General features: G+C 42.0%; 1 protein-coding gene across 1 annotated transcript; it reads right to left on the bottom strand.

The window, feature by feature from the left end:
- Positions 1-3,127: 3,127 nt before the first annotated feature.
- On the bottom strand, positions 3,128-18,864 carry nr3c1 (nuclear receptor subfamily 3, group C, member 1 (glucocorticoid receptor); the record flags this gene model as incomplete). The annotated part of the gene is made up of 8 exons (XM_079228910.1): positions 3,128-3,280; positions 3,598-3,755; positions 4,332-4,462; positions 5,415-5,559; positions 6,092-6,364; positions 6,502-6,618; positions 6,862-7,022; positions 17,711-18,864. 8 exons carry the CDS (start codon positions 18,862-18,864, stop codon positions 3,128-3,130), a joined length of 2,292 nt encoding a protein of 763 aa, XP_079085036.1.
- Between the last annotated feature and the right edge of the window lie 1,479 nt (positions 18,865-20,343).

A 20,343-nucleotide genomic window follows, 5' to 3' on the forward strand; every position in this document is an offset into this window, starting at 1 on the left:
ACTGGAAAAAGACTGAAAAAAGGAAGCTACCACATCTTGTTATGTGATGGTGACAGATAATCTGTCATTTCTATTGCATATTCAGTTGTCCTCCTCAAAAATATACAAGTAAGCAAGGATACATTTTTGAGCGAGAAGAGGCAAGTGTGCAAGTGTGTGTGTATATAGTTATATTTCTATATATATATACCTGTTTAAATGAACAGCAGCAGAGATTTGGATACACTGAATGTGAAAGTAACCCATGGGTAACCCCTATGCAGTTAATGAGGATGGTTTTCAACTATTTTGAAATAACATTTAAAAAAAACAAAAAGAAAGGTATAATGTTTCTGAGCCTTGGTAACAATGAATGACGACGGTGGCAGCATATTACTAAAACGTTCCTAATCCTGACAGAAAAATACACCATAAATCACAGAAGCAGACACATTTGGGGAATCCAAACTGATGTTTTTTTTGGTTTTGAGAGTCAGAACATACATTGCAACAACCTAAACATGGGAAACGGTTTGAAATGTATAAGAGCTTTTATATTTGTAGTTAGAATGATTTAGCAAGAGCAAAACAATTTTACATTTTACATATTTAAATGAGTACTTTGTAGTCACTCACTTGACATATTTATCCAATTATTTTTAAACTGGCAGGGCAGCATCTTTAAATCTGTCAAAAACATTTTCTTTTTAATTAAATTAATTCGTCTAAGGTTAACATTCACATCAAAACCTGGATTATATTGTGCTTTAAACACATGCATCATGACAAACTGAGCTGACAACTGATGACTGTGTGGTTACACAACACATCTGTGAGTGCCTTGTGTTACAAATACAGCTCATTAACAATGACCTCAATCCAGCGGACAGAAGCTCAGATAATTGGGACAAATTTATAAGCTTCAATACTGGAACTAGTTTCCCTCTACTGATGCAAACACTGATTGACTTTCAGCATCACTGAAAACAGACAAAACTTTTGGCACTGAAATAGTTCCCAGAGAATAAAAAGGATCCATTTAACCTGCCTCCCGAGTCAGTGACACTATTATGACTCCATGAGGTGACTGATGCGAAGTGCTTCCAAACATCGGGACTTGACTACCTAACAGACAGACAGACAGACAGACATGTAACTGTACTAAAGACAGACATTTGAACAAGGTCCCTACAGGGCGTTAAAAGAGCAGAAGGCTTACAGAGGGTCAAAGGTTATCAGCAGCTGTGGGAGGTTTTCAGGGTAATTCATCTGCCAACGTCTGATCCAAAAAGCTGTCTATCATAAAATTCTTTCATTTTAAAAGGAATAGTTGAGACATTATGGAAAACGCTGTCCTGCTTAGAAAACTGACACCACTCATACGTGTACGTTAAAGAGGAAGCTGCAGCCAGGAGCCGGTTAGCTTAGCATAAAGACGGAAACCGAATCGGCTTATTAGCTCAGCAATACACGTTATATCTTGTTTGATCAACAATAGCTCGTTATAACCAGCTATAACGTGCACCACTGAGCTTTAGAGGTGTCAGTAAGTTCCTTATTTCCAGTCTTTATGCGAAGGTGAACTAACTAACTGGATGTTGACCAGCTACATATTTACAGTTCAGACATTACAGAGTAGGATCAATATTCTCTGCAAGAAAGCAAGTAAATGCATTTAATGTTACACAATTCCTTTAACAAATACAGCAGCAAAGCAACAATGCAAAGGCTTTAAATAATCAAATATCTAAAGTCGGATGCTTATTGCGAGCATGAATATACGGTTCATAAAAGGATCACCAGTGGCAGAATCATGACTGCATGTTTGTCAGTTTAACAAACTAGACTGTAAAAAGAACTTAAAAATTAAGGACGGTTATTTTCCAACCAATTTGAGCAATATTAAAAACAGAAATGAGTCTTCCGGATGAATTAAACATGACATAATCTTGCAAACAACAAAATAGGCCCTCTCTGATTGGTAGACGCAGGTATTTAACACATTCCATTATTCGACTATTTGGGGGCAGGAGTGGGGGCTGAAATAAATACCAACACGAGCTATTTCCTATAGAAAAGGTTCTATGACTTCCATCTAAAGTCATTTCATAAAAGACTGGTACAGCATAACAGTCTTTCTTCACAGTCCTTTAAAGCCTTTAGCAGGGAACAAAGTGCTCTAATCGCAATTAAGGAGTTGAGTGTGCGGATATCGCATAAAAGAGAGCAGGCTTTGAATATTCACCACTTCTCCACATCGAGGATGGGCCGAGCTGCCGCTTCTACCGATAAACACAGCCATTGTAAAAAAGAAAAGAAAAGGAAAACTTGCAACTGCATGTAACATAAAAAGTACAATCAACATACGATGAAGGTATACCATGGTGGGTTTAAGCGAGCACGCCTTGAACAGGAAGGAAGAAATGTCTAGAATGAGATTTGAAGCAAAAAAGGCACATATTTGTTTCCCTTTTCTATTGACTTGTGTAAACCTGTAAGAGGTCAGCTTGTGTGAGAAATCGCCCTTTTAACGAAGCACGTCCAATAATATTAAACAGAATGGTTTTGATTGACAGAAGAGTCTCTTCCCCCCCTTATGACTCATTTCTTACAATCTCCTATAAAAACTAAATGAGCAACATACAGTCTAAAAGCCTACTTAAGAGCATGTCATATTCATTAAGCTTAGTTACCTTCCCAGGTAACAACGACCTGGAAAATTGTATAAACTGTTACAATTTGAAAATGTAGAAAATACTATCAGAACCTGTACATAGATATTTGTTTATCTATCGTAGATATTGTTCTGGATTTGAAGGTAAGAAACCTGAGACAACATGGATGTTAGCCTATATCTCTGTGTGATTATCTTTTATCTTACAAACATTTCCTACTTGTTATACGCATCTGCTTAACACAACAAAACCTCTGTGCTCGCTTCCTCGTTTCTACACAAACGTCTCCAGTCTCTCCGCGCTCTTCCTCCAGACCCGTGAGCCATTACACAAAGTCGCATACTCGCTCTCGCAAACATCATTCGATCCTCGCCTCGCATCCTCATTCCTTTCATCGTCGCTCCTCTGGGGGGGTGGGATTGGTGAGGTGGTGTGGTGGGATTTTAAGGCATTGTGTCTGTTACGGGGCACAGTCATCTCTGGTGGAAGAGCAGAGGTTTGACGCTCCCAGCCTTGAATTTTGGTAACTGGTTGCTGATGATCTCCGCAAGCATCTCCGGGAACTCTACACTCAGGGATTTATTCACAAAGGTGTAGAAGCAGAAGCTGAGCAGTCCCCCGACCATCTGCAGACACACAGAGCAGAGCACATTAGCGGATAATTATCACCAAAGACACACATTCAGCGTCTCGATAATGATATACAAAATATCTGATGTACAGTGAGATGGTACATAGTTTTTTTAACTACACCGTCATTTAGAGCCTTGAGTGAATCCATTACATGGGCAAAGGAAACCAGAGAGAGGGAAACATTATTTCATTAAAACATTCTGTATGACAGAAGGCCTGGTTGGTTACTATTTGTTATAACCTTTTCAAATAAGTAACTTTGCATTATAGGGGGGGAAACAACGTTAAACTTTCTGGTGGCTTCCTGTACCTCATGCATGGAGTCGAGCAGCTTGGTCAGCTGATAGAAACGCTGCCAGTTCTGGCTGGAGTTCTCCTCGCGCTTCACGATGGCTTTCCCCAGCTCCTTAATGTACGACATCCGAATATCGTCGAACACCGCCTGGCTCTTCAGGCCGTCCTTTGGCACTGCGGGAGAAACTAAAAGGTCAACAACCTGGGACAGCGATTCGGATAATGTACTGTAAATCACAAAAGGAGGACGGACACCCTTTGCATTTTAAATGATCACGTCCGGGCTGTGAAGGGCGAAAAAGGGCAACTGATTAACATACATCAGGTCATTTTCAGGGTGCACGCCTGGTAATATTTAGCAGCGCGGAGCAATTACGTGTGCGAGAACAAAGCTACACACCCAAAGAGGGATGTGTGAACTCGTTTAAATATATATAATTTGTTTTTAATCAGTTTAATTATGGAGTCTTTGTTTACATCTTCAATTCTCCTGCACTAGATTACCTCAGAGATAACAGGAAGTGGAGTTATGTACTCATGGTGAAATTGTGTGTGTGTGTATTTTTCTGAATCAAACCAGGTAGCCCTGTGAAGACTTATTTATAATAACTGCATGTCAGTTAGTGAGTTGGTAAAGTGCTGTGATGTGTTGTCCTGCAGACATGAATATTATCTTCGGTCATGATTGCTTTAACACAGCACCACGTTCAACATGTGACGGTTCAGCTGCTACAAGGAAAGAAGTCTGACCTGTGCTGAGCAGTAGCAGGACCTTCATGCACAAATACTCGTCGTGGGAAACCTGCAGCCGGACAAACTCGCTGGAAATCTTCAGCATCTGCTCGCACTGGTCGGCCATGTAGGGCAGCTTCATCCGCTCACTGGTGGAATTAGACAGCAACGGTTAAATAGTGCGGCTCCTTAAACCATAAGTGATTTATAAGGGCGGTTTGAGCAACCTCAATCCAGGAGATGGAGCAGCGCTCTGTAATATCCTTGTACATTAAAATGTTCAAGGTCTTGCTACAAACAATTTGGTTGATCCCATTTTAAATCATTCTTCCAGAAGGTTGAGAATGCACATTTCAGATGAGTGAGTGTCACGTCAGTGATGAAGTAATATTGTGGGTGAAAGAGAACGTGGGGACAAACTTGTGCAAAATGCCTTGAAATGTATGCTTAAGGGTTGCGTTTTCATTCCATCCAATCTGAGTCACAGTAAACTGAAAATCCATTCAGAAATGTGCATCACTAAACAAGCCTTAAAAATGAAATTGCCAAAAGGCCTTCAACAAACTGAGAAAGATTATTTCAAGTCTGTCATAATCGAATGGCGGACGGGCAAATAGAGAACAAAATGCAATCAGATATTAATTATGATCAGATTAACTTTCAGTTTGGGATTATGAAAAAAAAAAAAAGGGAAACAAATCAAAAGGCCTATTACAGCCGTAAGCGTTGTGCCAACTGCTCACTCAGAGCGCTGTTTATGAACGGAGTCATCGAGTCTATACGAGAGACGTAACACTGATTAGTGATGACAGCTGACAGACGATGTTTGATTCTCTGGAGATACGATACACAGCAGAGAGCTGCACTGACATATGTAAATAAACAGATTTATGAGTTACAAAAATCATAGGCTTGACAATATCACTTCAGAGCTAGATTCATGTACAGAGCAATTAAAGAATCCATTCTCCAAACCAGTGTGTTATGTGTTCTTACTATCACCGTTCATAATACTGAAATACTAGCAATACTAACACATTGAATCTAAATATGTTACTGTGGTTGGATTAATACAGAGACTGAAAATGGACTGATACGTACTCGTTGATGACAAGGTCTGGTGCAAAGCAGAGCATGTTGCCGTTGCACTGCTGGTAAGATCTCCAGCCCAGACCGAAAGACATGAGGAAGAGCCAGGAGCACTGCAGCAGAGTCATCTGGTCGTCCAGGTGCAGGTTCCTAAAACCTGAGGGGAGGGACGTGGAAATACTTCAATGTGAGAAAGTGACAATGAAGAGTAACCAAATAAAAATACAATAAATCATTTAGATTCGCACTACAAATGTCATATTTAGCAGGTGATACTTTGTATTGGAATTAAAAACATATTTTGCAAAACATTTGCACCCACTGGCTGCATGTTGGGGTGTGCATGGCCTGATATACTAAACAAGGATGAAAGCACAAATTGTAAACATACCTCTCTGCAGGTTTGACTTTTTTTTCTAGTATATCAAGGGCAACGCTTAAATAGTGGAGTTTACATGTACTTAGATGTCATTACAGAAAGAGAAGACGTACTAATATACATCTATGTGAGAACAAAAGACACGTAAACAGTTTTCTTTAGAAACTCGTTCTAGCTGCAAATGTATCTCAATGTGTCACACCCATCTCTGCAAACGTACCAATATAAACTACTTTAATCTCCATAAACACAGTCTACACCCACTGCGATGGACACGCTTACACTCCTACTGGCAGAGTAAGCTACTGACCTGGCAGAGCCTTGGCCCACTTGACAGCAGAGATGACCTGCCGGCCGCCCAGCCTGTTGAGGGTGGTCATGAGGCGGGTGGAGGTGTCGGGCAGGGTGCCGTCGTAGCCGGCGTAGATGGTGTCCGGCTCGATGGCCTTCAGCAGGGAGAGCATCGTGGGAATGAGTTGAGGCATGCACTTGGGTAGAACGGCACGAGTCTCAATTGGTGGAGAAGGAGTCAGCACGGGCGGGTTCTCCGTATTTGAACGTTTCAGCTTCTTGGCTTTGCGCGCTACACAGGAGAAAACAGGGATGAACACACAGGGAAGAGTGAAGTTAAATAAAGAGAACCGGTGACGAGGAGACAGGAGCTATTTGACCAACTAAAGGGTACACCGCTTCGGCGTTATCGGTGTGGTTAATACATACCCTCCAGGTTCATGCCTGCCATCAGACACTTGCGGAAGCGGCAGGCTGGGCAGTTCTTCCTCCTGATCTTGTCTATTATGCAGTCGTTCCTTCCAGCACACAGGTAATTATGCTGTCCTGAGGCACACAGAGGAGGAAGACGGATCTGTTATTTACCATCACTGCTGTGGCAACACTCCAGGGGGAAAATACTAATTAGCTGTATCCCAGTCCTTTACTTTGTAACGATCAGGCCTCCATCTTAAAGTCATAATGACTCCAGCATGTGTGCAAACTTATTTGACAGGTCAGTGATGAATGAGTTCATCACAGGTGATGAATAAATCAGCGAGGAAATACCGACGTCTCATAGATTTGTACCTTCCACTGCTCTCTTGAAGAAGACCTTGCAGCTGCCACAGGTGAGAACGCCGTAGTGGCAGCCTGAAGCCTCGTCAGAGCACACCAGGCAGATTTTACGAGGCCCACTCTTTCCCGGTGTTGAGGATGTAGCGGTGATCACTTCCTGTCTGGAGTTAGGGCTGGAAGGAGAGGGCGGAGACAGAGAGGAGAAATGTAAAGGATAGTTCCCTGCTGAGTGTTTGACCTCTAGTAATGCTATAGAGCTGGTTTTCTATGAGTGGGTCCCCACTTTATTTGTCTTGTGCTCAACGATGCACAAGCAAAGGTGGTGGTGAACCGTACACATTCCTGCTGCTGGTTTCACATTATTCTACTGATGCCGGTGATCCCAGCGATGCAGAACTGCTCTGGCAAGCGCGGGAAAGAAAAAAACGTTTTCAGCTTTCAAACTTTAAAGGAAAACTCAGCTTCATCAGTGTTTTATGAGAATTTATCATTTTTGCTAGACTACAAGACTACACAAAAATGAGTTTTGGTGAATAACACTGAATGTTAACATAACTTGTTTGCAAGAAAACACCACAAGGAACCGTTACCCATAAAAACATACTGTACATTTTACCCAGACAAAACATTAACTATAATCTAAACTTCCGATGTCTGAGAAAGTGTTAAATTATCTTAAGTATCACACAATAATTGCTATAGATATTTAAGTCCAATCTATATCTGACATATACTGCATGTCCACAGTATGCCAATTATACTGCTCACCCCCACTCCTGAAAGCATCCTCTCAGTGTTGAGAGTTCAGCTGTAGTTCATATTAACAACTCTGTAGCAAAACTTTAAATACATAAACTACACAGATATACTACACATACTCCCATCAGACTCAATGTGGTCCTTGTGCTCAACTTAGCCTTCGTTGCCAACATCACGGGCAAGAGAAGTGAGACCTGTTGTGCCCGTTTGGGCATTTAAAGCCTAAATGATCTGACTGTCTGTGGTCACATCCTAAATCCTCTGGTTGTCATTAAAACAGCTCCTCTTCTTTTGATTTAACCTCAAACGTTTCTGGACCCGGCCAACAGCGGTTTGAAATGCACTTTTTCAAAACCACCACTAGAGGATGTCAGGCTTTGCAGCATCCATGCAGAGGATGTCCACGCCCCCTTTCTAACACAGTGGCCACCGCAAATACAACGCCCATACCGAGAATAGTGAGCCGGAACAAACAACTGTGTCGGTCTGTCTGTGTGTCAACAAGTATGCAACCCCAATGACAACAAGCTGTTGTGTTTCATATGGACTGTTCTGAACTGTCCTTGCGCATGAACACATTTATGATTTGATCCGGGGAGCCAAGTTCACCCGTAGTTATACAACATGAGGGTATTAGCATGGAAGCAGGGCAGGCCCCAGCAGTCAGTGAGCGGAGAGGGGTGGGAAAACCTGAGTGAAACATAAAAGCATCAAGTCCAGAAGCATTCAGCAGCCTAGATTAAAAAAACCCTCATCAGGGACAGACCTCAGAGGAGGCCGTCTAGCCAAGACGGGGCTGAGAGCTTTGGAAGCGCCACTGAAGACACACGGTGGTCAATATGTCTGTGCATTTACCTCTTATGACTTGTATTCAGTTCAGGTGTGTATTTAGTGAGCTTCTGTTTCCTGAGAGTCTTAATCTCCACTCGGCATTGCTTCATGCAGCTGAAATTCAAACCCCCAAAACTTTGGGTTGGTTTTGGGAGAAGGGAACATCACTAAGTGGGGGGCTCACGGAGCTCTCAGTCCAGCTGTGAGAGGTGAAACATGGGGCAGATTGAATTGAGAACGAAGTGAAATCAAGGGAACTAGCTTTCTTAAATACATCCAAGTGCTCTTCAATAAAATAAAATTACATTTCGCGAAGATACTTTACCAAAAGTTTAATTTCAGTTTGGTAGTTACACCCAAGACGCTTCACGCAGAAGCACTAAACAAATCTCATATATATATATATATATATATATATATATATATATACATACATACATATATACACACACATTGAATGTATCATTGTTTAAAGTGGGAATCCAGAGCAGAAGAAACCTTAGAATAAATATTTATAGTTTGTGAAAATCAAACAACTGCTTCTTGGAAATAGGATTCTTCATTCTAACAAAATACAGATATAAACCACATTAATCACTTATTTGTAAAAAGGAGGGAAGATGAAACATAAAATGTACACATATCTAAATCCAACAAATCCAATACACTACAGGTGAACCGACAAAAATTGTTTCTTTAAGTTGCCTCGTCTTAGTCAGAATATCAGTGTTTCCCAGAATAGCGTCACCGAGAAAAGGCTGTTATAGGATCATCACAGAATCATAAGCAATGAATCTAAAAACCTAAAATTGATAAATAAAGTTGCACCATGTGCTCGATTAACAACAGCAAGTAAAATGAATATTAAGAACACCATTTGCTCTGGATAGTACCTGAATGAGAACTACAGAAGGTCAGCAGCCGGTGTCCTTTCATCTAACCAATGATTCAAAAATATTATGGTTTCTTTACAAAGATTAGCTCAGTCAAATTATTATATTTTCAAAGATATGTCTTTTTTCAGTGCATGTGGCTGTAACAGGGACTGTGATAAATGCAAATCCAAATATTCTCATTGCATAGATGTTTACAGTATCGCAATATTTTGAATCATAAGCCCTGTATCATTATTAATATGATGCCACCAGATCTTGACAAATACACAGCACTAGTCTGAATTACTGCTGTTTGGGTTTCAGCCAACTCTCATCTAGAAAACACGGCCTGGGTGAAGGGTCACATGATATATGCAATTCATTCAAAAGCTGTGCCACTGCAATGATGTAACCAGCATGCCATCTGTCTCACACACACAGATATATGTGGGGTTTCCTTGACAGACTTCTATGAGAGTGAGTGCGCGCACACACACACACACACACACACACACACACACACACACACACACACACACACACACACACACACAGACACACACACACACACACAAGCTCCAAAAGAAGCACGTTCTAACAACCAAGTGGGTGAAGGAGGCTAATGAGTCCAGAGTGATGATGACGATGATGACAGAGGGTGTGAAGGGGTAACCAGTTTATCCTTCATTGGCCCACTGGGATGGAACCATCAAAACAGCTTTACCAGAAAGCTGTAGGCTACTGGTTCAAATCTAATTACTGCAGCGTCTATACGTTTCCAACAGCAAACTAAGCTTGAAGTGATGTCACTGATTTTCAGTGTTTTCTCTTAACTCAATTTGGAGTCGGTCGATGATATTCAACAAAGCCATAAAACAAGTTCTAAATCTGTTTTTGTGGCTTGTCAGACATCAACCAATCGAAGCTGCACAACAGTGCGGGGAGACCATATTTCCTCTTTCTGAAACCATCTGTTGAAGTGAGTGCATGCCATCGACAGGAAGTTCTCACATTCCCTCCGAGTTTACTATCGGCCAGAGCACAGTTACAGCTCAGAGGCACCCGGAGATGGGCCTCGACTTCCACAAGCGCAGCGCTGAGAAAGTTAACCGCTTACGTCTGTAAGGAGTGTGATCAATCAGCCTGGGTTTAAATGAGGCAAGCCACTTCACGCACTTACGATGCTGCCGGTGGCCCAGTGCCCTGCTTAACAATTCATAATCTCCTTTTAGCCTCGAGTGTCACGAGTAGCTCGGCAGATTCCTGCTCTATACCCGTCTGTCAGTTCAGGCGAGAAGCCGTTAAAGCTATATCAGTGCAATGCACAGCTATTTCTCTTTAGGCAAGGTCAATAATGTTGTGTTTGTGCATTTACTGTATCCCACACATTAGTCTACATCATCCTACTCAACACTTTTAAAGAGTTATTTCAGGGAAAAATATGAACTATCATTTTTGTTCAACTGGTTGTCTGGAAATAATAGAATATGGTATTTGCATGAAAATCTGGCTGGGTGGCTGACGGTTTAAAACCTTATTTGTGAGTTACTGTGAAGATTATCACTGCTACTCATGTGGCGCATACACATCTCATCTTCATCAAAACTCTGTGAGCATGAAGAGAGCAGAAGGAAGTGATCCTTCCCCGAGGTGAGGGCCACCGAAATAGAACGGGAACTGGTCTATACGCTCTGAATCATTATTCGCATGCAGAACAACAACACAGTGGAGGGACTGGGTTTGCTTGGCCAAAGACTGGACTTCTCTTAAAGATCTGCCTCCTGTATCCTCCGATAAAAACAGACATTATGCCTTTGGAAGCACTTGATATAGTGTAACATATTCACTTTACCATGCTGCCACAGAAATGTTCTCAAGTGTTTTTGTGGCCATTGCTTTAGTTCGTGAAACAAGCCATCAGTGAGTTATTCTTACATGTGACACTCTCGTAATCACTGCCTGCAAGGAGCCACTGTCTTCCATTTCCATGCTGTATTGAACACCCCTTCCCATAACAGCTACATGTTGTAGCCAAGTGCAGCAAAGACTGTTTGGCTTCAAGCATCAACCTGGCCGAGCACAAGAAAACAACCTCTAAGGATTTGAGTTTCCATATTAGTTTCCATAATTGGAGCTGTAGGTATATGTGTAGCTGGGAGGAGGCTTCTTAGCCTGTAAAATGAATTGGATTCTTGCTGGCGCTACTGTGTGTATAACCATTATACCCTTTCGCTGGATACTGCTGGCTGTGGGAGGAACCCACTCCCAAAGTTTGGCTTTGCTGACTCGACAACTGTACACCAAAGTAAGAAGAAGGACACAAACAACTCACAGACTTAGCTACATCCTCTTAACCTCAATATAGGGACTTTCTATAAGCCTATTCAGTGTCAAAACACTACAAAAACTAAATACAGAAAACCGTGGTAGCAGGAGAATGCGGTAATAACGCTAAAGTGACTGGAATGGTTGGCATTTGATCTGCTGCGTTAACTCGGCGCCAGCTGTGGGCAGGACGGACGGAAAGTAGGTCAAGAGAGCGAGAGCTTCACGGCAGCCCTCTGTGGTCCGCCTGCATGCCACAGCACTCATGACGACCCACCCACATACGCACACATCTGTGCACACATGCACAACAGCAACATCATGAAAGGTGATTTACAGTAGCTGAAAGCTTCGGCTGACAGTCAAAGTCCCTGCCCTTGGTTGCAAGAAGCAAAGACAGGGGATGGAGGGAGGAGGGGGAGAGCGAGAAAGACAGGACAGGCGAGTGAGGCAGAGAAGTGAAGAGTGGGCCAGATCAACACTGTGTACTGAATAGCAACTCTGACCAAAGCTTACTCTCAAAACATAGAGACCAGACTAAAACTACTAGGCTTTTATTTATTTATATATTTATATATATTTATTTATATATATATATATATATATATATATATATATATATATATATATATATATATATATATATATATATATATATATATATATATATATATATATATATATATATATATATATATATACATACATACATACATACACACACTTCTCGTGTATCAAACCACAGCTGATACGTCACTCAGCTGTTCACTTTAACAGTCACGACCTCTCACTCTTGTCACTGCAAAGGTTGATAAGGCTCTATATTCTGAGACAGAATATCTATCTGATGAATACCAAGCTCTACTTCTGAGGTTGTCCTGTCGTGAAAATCCTACATTCAACAGGTCGTCACAAGGTCCTGCAGGCACAGCAGCTGCCAAACGGTCTCATGGGACGGATTCAGGTGTTCGCGGTTAGGAGATAAAATCATGGAATGGGGTATTTGCAAAATAAAATAAAAAAGTCAAACTTTTCCAACACTCGTTCCTCTCCATTGGTCTCTACACAGTGTACACAAATAAACAATGGGTACATTGTCAAAAGGATTGCACGGTCATATGAAAATAAAACTAATAGCCTCTTAAAAACCACAGCCATATCTAAAACGGCCGTGCACATGAATTCCGGCAAAGTATTGCCAAAGATGTTTCCATAGACAGTTGTGGAGCTTTGCATTTTAAGTATGTTAGTTGTTTATCTCATGCAGGATGCAAGATAAACAACATGGGTAAAGAGTAAAAGTGTTTTCTGTGATAAAGAAAAAGTCAGAAAACTGCTTTAAATTTTTTTTTTTAATGTTTTTTCCTTCCTGAGCTTTATTCAGCAGCGAGTTAGTCATTTAGCGAGTTTACTCAATATTTCCACATGTGAAATTCTCTGGAGTTTTAACACCTTACCGCAGACATTTCCGGATGTACTCCTCAACCTATCCAGGCCCTACTTTCGTCAGCCAGGACTAAGTTACCGCTGATCTCGGCCTACGAATTATTATCAGTCAGTTATTATCAGGACAGCAACTAACAAACATTTTCATTATTACTTCATCTGCACATTATTTTCGAAAAGAATCAATGAACTGTTTGGTCAGAAAACTGTGAAAAATGCCCATCACACCACTTCTCAAAGTCCCACAACAGTTTTAAATTGTTTGTTTTGTACGATAACTGATCAGTTGGCCAGTTGTAGTACTCCTGCAAACTACTTCCTCAATTACAATCTAGCCAAACGTCTCCAAGAAATTCCAGGAACCCACCGTGGGCTTTATAAATAACGTAACCGAAAGTCAGGAGCAGGATTAATGGCGAAGTCATTACATCTCAACAAAAAAAAAAAAAAGGCGTAGGAGGAAATAAAAACAAAAGCTACAGAACACAAGCCTACTAAATGGGCTATGTGATTATCTGTCAGAGGAATTAAAATGCAAAATGTTTAAAGAACGCACTTCCTTTGAGTGAAACCAAAAATGAATAACGTCATGCTTCATTAAAACCAATTATCATATTATGAGGGTGCGTATTTCCCAAAATAGCAACAACCCTGGAGCATTACTCAAGGTGAAGCATTCACTGTGTGAGAACCGGTTGTTAGACTGTCAAACTGATTCAGATCGTAAAACTGTGAGGCCGAAAATGAACCACTAAATTATGGGAAATGTAAGCGCTGGTGAACTGGTGATGTTACGAGTGACCTGCATAGTGCAAAGCAGCAAACTGTGCAGCCACGGCAGGCCAGATACTCCGTGCCATGCCGCAGCCTCGGCAGGAAGCAGCAGCACCATTGCGTGAGAAGCTGGAGAAGATGGTGACCTGATGCCAACTGCCTGACCACAGAGCCTCCGCAGCCACGTTCAGCTAATATCAAGCCACTAAATGTCACACAGGTTATGGCCAACAGGCACGGCACGAAAACAAACTCCCACTCTCCGGAGAGACCTACACATAGAAATGCTAAGCTCTCGCGTAGATAAGCCAACACACATCAGCTATACACACAATTGTCTGGGCTCACACTTGCATGCACAGACATAATCCTATGCTTAAACACAAACACACACACACACACACACACACACACACACACACACACACCAAAAAGACCGAGAAATTAAAGCCACGTGTGAAATGAAGATAAGGTGCGTCTCGTGTCTCTACCATCTGTTCTGGGTCACCGGGCATTAGGAGGACCGTTAGTCAGGCGAGAAGATGTTACCAATATTGGTGTCACAGACCACTGTTGATCCTTGATCTGTACGGATCCCCGTCACGGGTCGGCACGCATGTGACCCGTGGAATAATTACACGGCTAAACGTTAACCATCAATGTGAAATAAAGTTTAACCGACGATCGTTAGCCACCAATATTCTGTAAAATATGCGATCAGGATTTTTGCTTTCTAGTCACTGATCTTTGAAATGTTACATTGTAAACAACCAATCCGTGCTAGGAGGTCTGGTACCCGTGGTAGCACCGATCATGGTCAAAGGTGGCTCTGTTTGGTTACATTATGATGCGTTCAGGCTCTGTTCAGTATAAATGAGAATTGGGTCGAAGGTCAATTATAACGTTATGATGTGTTCACATGTAATTTGGTAAAATGTAGTGTTGGACACTTGAATAAATCCAGTTGTTTGAAGGATATATTTTAAATAGATATAGTGTATATTAGAGATGAATTATGATATGTTTATAATACCTCTAAGCAGCTTATAATACATCATTAACACTATTAATGACAAGAATTGTTTTAATCCATAAAAATACAATTTTATTTGCTTATCTTTTGAATTGTGTCTTTTTTGTGAAGAAAAAAAAAACATGATAACAAAAGTAAAAGGACAACATTTGGAATTTTAGATGGTTTCCCACTGACTTCGGTGCAGTTGAAATTATGTTTTGGGACAGAGGGAGCCTTGTAGACCAGCTGCTATAATCAAACAACAAAAGGATCTGTATGTGCCACTATGGATCATCAATAATCAGCAATTAGTATCGGCAGGCAAAACAATCGTGATCAGGGATCTCTCAAAGTTATATTTGCTCCCTTTTTTATTTTGTGCTGTTCCAATCCAAACCGTGAGTTGTATGATCCGTTGCACCACTAGTTACCACGCGTAAATCACAGACAATAAAAACACAATGTTGGCATGATGCACTTCTGCTGATCAGTCCCCGTCAGATACTGTAAATCAGACGGCGAGAACGTAGGAACACAAACAAAGAAGCCTTTAAGACACGTGACTCTGCCACACTACTGTTGGGGAAGAATTTCTATTCAGCCACTTTACGACTGGATCTCAAAGCCACATTCACGGCTTAACCCATTACATTCTACAGAGCGATCGAGTAATAACTATACAAAAGACACTTTGTTGGGCTGCGCTGAGACAAAATACTGTGATTCCTTTGACCATATTTATCTAAACGTGAACTCACTGGAAATAAATTAAGATTAAGCAAAAATCACATGAGCAAGTCAGTGGAACATTCAATGTTTTTTCACTTTTCTCTGCTACAGAATTCCCTTCTTACTGTTGAGGCCTGACCCTCTGCAAAGGCCACAACTCATTCATCCCTAATGTTGAATGAGCTGTCGGCGCTGTTCCTCAGGGACACATTTGCTTCAAGTGAAGACAGTGCACGTCTCAGGCATTTTGGCAAAATGCAACTGAAGGATCGAAGAAATCTGCCCAAAACAAGCCCATGAACCACCATTGAGTGGATACGTCTGTAAGAGGCCGAGCAAAGCCAACAGGCTGTAAAACTGAGAACCAAAAGAGCGTGAACAATAACAAAAAAAGAGAGTTCTGGTTTAAAAGGAATGCTAGTCACAGATTGCAACTAGTTTGCCATACACACATACTGATACAAAGTGTATATATATATATATATATATATATATATACATATATATATATATATATATATATATATATATATATATATAGAGTTCCCCTTGCTTTTAACAGCACATCCTTTCTCCATATCTCGGTGCTAAATGCTGCAGCCACGTCCTGTAGTGTTCATGAGCCCGTCTCACAAAGCAGGATTAGCGAGGTAAATAACTAACTTAGGGGTTAACACAGGCATTTCTGTGTTAGGACGATGGCTCGATTTTGAAATGAGCTCTGTTTCTATGGTAACCAAAACCACAAACCAAACCGAGACGTTTTTGTTTAGGCTGGTCAAAACGTTAAAAAAATAAAAATATGTCCACCTCCTCATCCATCAACTGTGACGGAAAATGAAGTCTGAAATACAGTAGAAGTGTGTTTCTACCAAGTGTTTCCCTTTGGCTATGAAACTAAGTCACTACAGATGCTTCTACCAGAAACATTAAATTAGCGGCTATTGTTACATACTAATTGTGTTAAAACTAATCCCAACATGCGTTAGATCCCTTCTGTTTTATCTGATGATGCTGCATGTGACTGGCTGTTTGCTAGAAAGCCGGAACTCCTAACGTGATAAATCCTGGACTAACGCCACCAGCTGATAACCAGCTCTGTGAGAGATGTAATCCAGGATCACCAATGTTTCATTGTGAAACCAGATAACAGAGCCTGCCTAAATAGTAGTAGAAAAAAGTAGACCTTAAAAATATATTTTGCACTGATTAATATTTTTGTCACTGGCATGTCAGAACTAATTATGATGCTGATCACAAATTACTAAATCCCTAGTACTGTCTCTAAATTAGAGGCTGACAGAGGAACTAATGAAATAGATTGGTGTAGGGTGCTAGAAGACTCATGTCTTTCTGATCCTTTGTTTACTGCACGGTTTACATGAGCTGTCAATCACACCTCATTTATACCACAAACCATTTCCTAACACGTGTTATAAGCACGTCCACCAAAAAGCAGCATAGACAAACGATCATCAGCCTGGTGTTTTAATTTAAAATCAGTGAGCCAAAACACTATTCTCAGGTTAACTACTCCTCCAAAAAGATAGGTGACTCAAAAGTTGGATTGACTTTAGTTATTGTAATATAAGCCTTCTTTGGGCAAAATGTGCACTGTGCAGATGCATTATGGGTGAGGGGATGTAAATATCAGAAGAGACAGATATTCAACATTAAAGGACTTCCTGGCTCTTAAGGCCAAAACAACTTGCAACAAGCTTGATTAGGGTTTCCCAACATTAAATAGATTGTTTTACCTGACCAATTTTGTTTTATCTGGTTTGCAATGATATGAGGATTGAATAGATGATCACATTTGAGAAGCAGTAACCAACTACTATTTTGAAATATAATTCAGATTAACAATCTGTTACCCACATTGTCATAAATATATTATTTGCTGAAATAAATAGTTATAAAAGGCTAATCATTTCAGCACAGGGATTTGAGAAGCTCAAATATTCTGGAGGCAACTCTGGTCTTTGAGCAAATAATATTAGATGTCTGATGATGCAGGGTAGGATAAAATAACAAATATATTAGCTCAAGTTAGTTAGTAAGACCCAAACCAAAGGTTGGGTCAGACCACTTTGCCTACAGTTCTTACCTAGCAAAGCTGGTGGGGTAAGAGGGAGAGCTTGAGAAAGCCTCACTGGCCCGGAGCATTGCAGCGCTGTTCCCGACATCTTGGTTTCGGTTCCAGGCCCTGCCGATTGTAGTCACCGGGAGAAACAGGCTGGACACTAGCTTCTGATCCTTCTGCTGCTGAGCTTCATTGCTGCTGGTGTTGACTCCAAAGTGGTAGCTCTGTCCTCCGGAAGTGCTGACGCCGCAGATGGAGATGGAGTTAGAGCTGGGCACGTCTGTAGAGGAGGTGCTGCTCATTTGGCAATAACTCTGGCCCGCAGACGTCTTCTCCTGTTTGATCACACCTTGGGTGCAGAGCTGAATGAAACCAGAATCTTTTTCTTTCTTCACCAATGCAGACAAAGTGGTTGTAGGAATTAAGGAGGCAGTTGTGCATATGCTGGAGCTGGACTGTTCAGGACTTGACATAATACTGCCATTGAGAGCTACTGTCCCGCTGCTGTTGATGCTCTCCACTACAACAGGCTTTACGTCCCCAAGCAGAGAATCATCTGCCAGAGTGGACAGGAAGGCATCGTCCCCGACATAAAAATCTGAGGGGGATCCAGTGAGCTCGAAGTCTTGGAGCAGGTCCAAAGTGTTGTCATTGAAAAATTTCTGGTTCACGTCCACATCTTTCCCAATGTGATCAAATGCGTTATCAAGGTCAATGGGATCCTGCTCTCCTTTATCCATGGAGAAATCCCCTGTTTTCGTGTGGAAGAAATTGGGATCCGATCCCCCAATAAGTGAATCCATGCAGGACTGCGAAATGTCTGCTATACTTGCCTCCAACTGGGGCAAATTTCCCCTCAAAGTTTGACGACCAAACGTAGTAGAAGCCTGCGTCTGGAGTAACTGCTGCTGAAGCTTCTGGTCTTTGCTCAGAAACCTGGACTCTCGGTCTTCCAACAAGGGGCCGGCGGTGGTAGTGAGCTCCTCTGGAAGGCCGTATGGCACCTGTCCTGGCTGCATCAATGGGCTGGGTGGAAGAACGACAGAGGGGATGGTGGACAGAGCACTGTGAGGAGCCACTTTCAACAGACCTCCCTTCTCAGGGCTTTCAGTGTAGACCAACTTGCTCAAATGATCATCTCTTCTATACGGTATCTTCTTCACTCCACCATTGTCCATCTTGTTTTTATTGTTGTTTTTTGGGGGAGGGGGGAGGAGGGCAACAGACAGAGAGCGTTAAGGCCAAGCCCAGTGCATAGCAACAACGTTAAAACACAGTAAAATTAGCTCATCAGACGCGAACGATACTGCTCAACTGTATTGTAACGTAAAATGGCTTCAGCTCGTGCACGTGCAGAGAGCAAGTAACAGACGGGAGGTTAAAGTAACACTGGAGAAAGTTGTCAAGCATGCCCGCCCCCCCCGCGCGCCCTTGGTAGCTAAAGAAGCTACAGGCAGCTAATGGCGTTAGCTGTCCCATTAGCAACACGCCAACACAGCTACGTCCCCCTCACACACACTGGACTGAGACTTAAAGTTCACACACACGTGACACGTGTCCGACCACGAAGTGCACAAAGCAGACAGATATGAAGTTGACCCAAGTGTGAGGTGTGCTAGCTGCTAGCTCCCCGCTAACTCCCCGCTAACTGTAGCAATGAGCTAACCGTCCCTCTCTCTCCCCCCGTTGACAGCCACGTTAGCCTGCTGTCTCCAACACAGACCCCGTAACTGCACATTAGCGTCAACAATGAACGCGCTGCGGTTCCGCGTTTGTCTGAAGCTGACATCCGTCAACTCAAATGAGAACAAAAAGCTCATATTTACCGTTCAGATGACCTGCTGCTGTTGTTGTGTGTCCACAGGTCGTCTGTCAACATTGTTTTGGTTGAAAGTGTCCACAACACGCAACACTGACTCAATGTTTGTGAGCGTTAACTGTTCCTCCCCTCGCGTATCGATACATGACTTGATAAAAAGGACACGAGCTGGGTATGCTTGTGCGAGTTTGCGATCTTCCTGTTCGACCTTAGCTGTTAATTGTCATGCAAACTGCGTTGAAGTGGCTGAGCTGAGGAGAGTCGCAGCTAGCCATTAGGAAAGTAGGCGCTAACCTCCAAGAAAAACATACAAAATGGAGATCTGTGTGAGCCAACCCCATGACCTGTGTACAACGTGCAGTGCCACCTGCTGGCCGTTCAGGGTAACCGCAGCTTGTTATGCACTCGGGACGACTTTGAGGATTCAAAATAAAAAACGAAAAATTAACTCCAGTGGCATTCAATAACGCTATCTGCCATCTGTCTTACACGGAGGTACCAGGACCCCGGCAACAACATAGTCTCTACAACAGAGTTTGGAGTGCAGAGACAACCCAGGCTAAGAGTGCATTGGTGGTTAACTAATTTATGGTGCTCATCAAAACGTCACAATTTCTCTCCTCTCACATGATTGTTCACGCAGCTGCCCTCCGTGGGGGCTCACTGTCTTTGCAGCTGTTAACGGAGCTGACCGAGACACAGACAGACAGGCAGATGGACATCTGAGGCAGAAGACAGTGAGAGCTTGTGAAAGGACATTGCAGTGACGATGATCCGATGATGAACTGACATACATTTGTATTTCTTCCTGTGAAAAATACCAAATAAGTAGTTGTCT

This window comes from Taurulus bubalis, assembly GCF_910589615.1.
Source record: "Taurulus bubalis genome assembly, chromosome: 13".
In the NCBI taxonomy this organism is placed as follows: Eukaryota; Metazoa; Chordata; class Actinopteri; order Perciformes; family Cottidae; genus Taurulus; species Taurulus bubalis.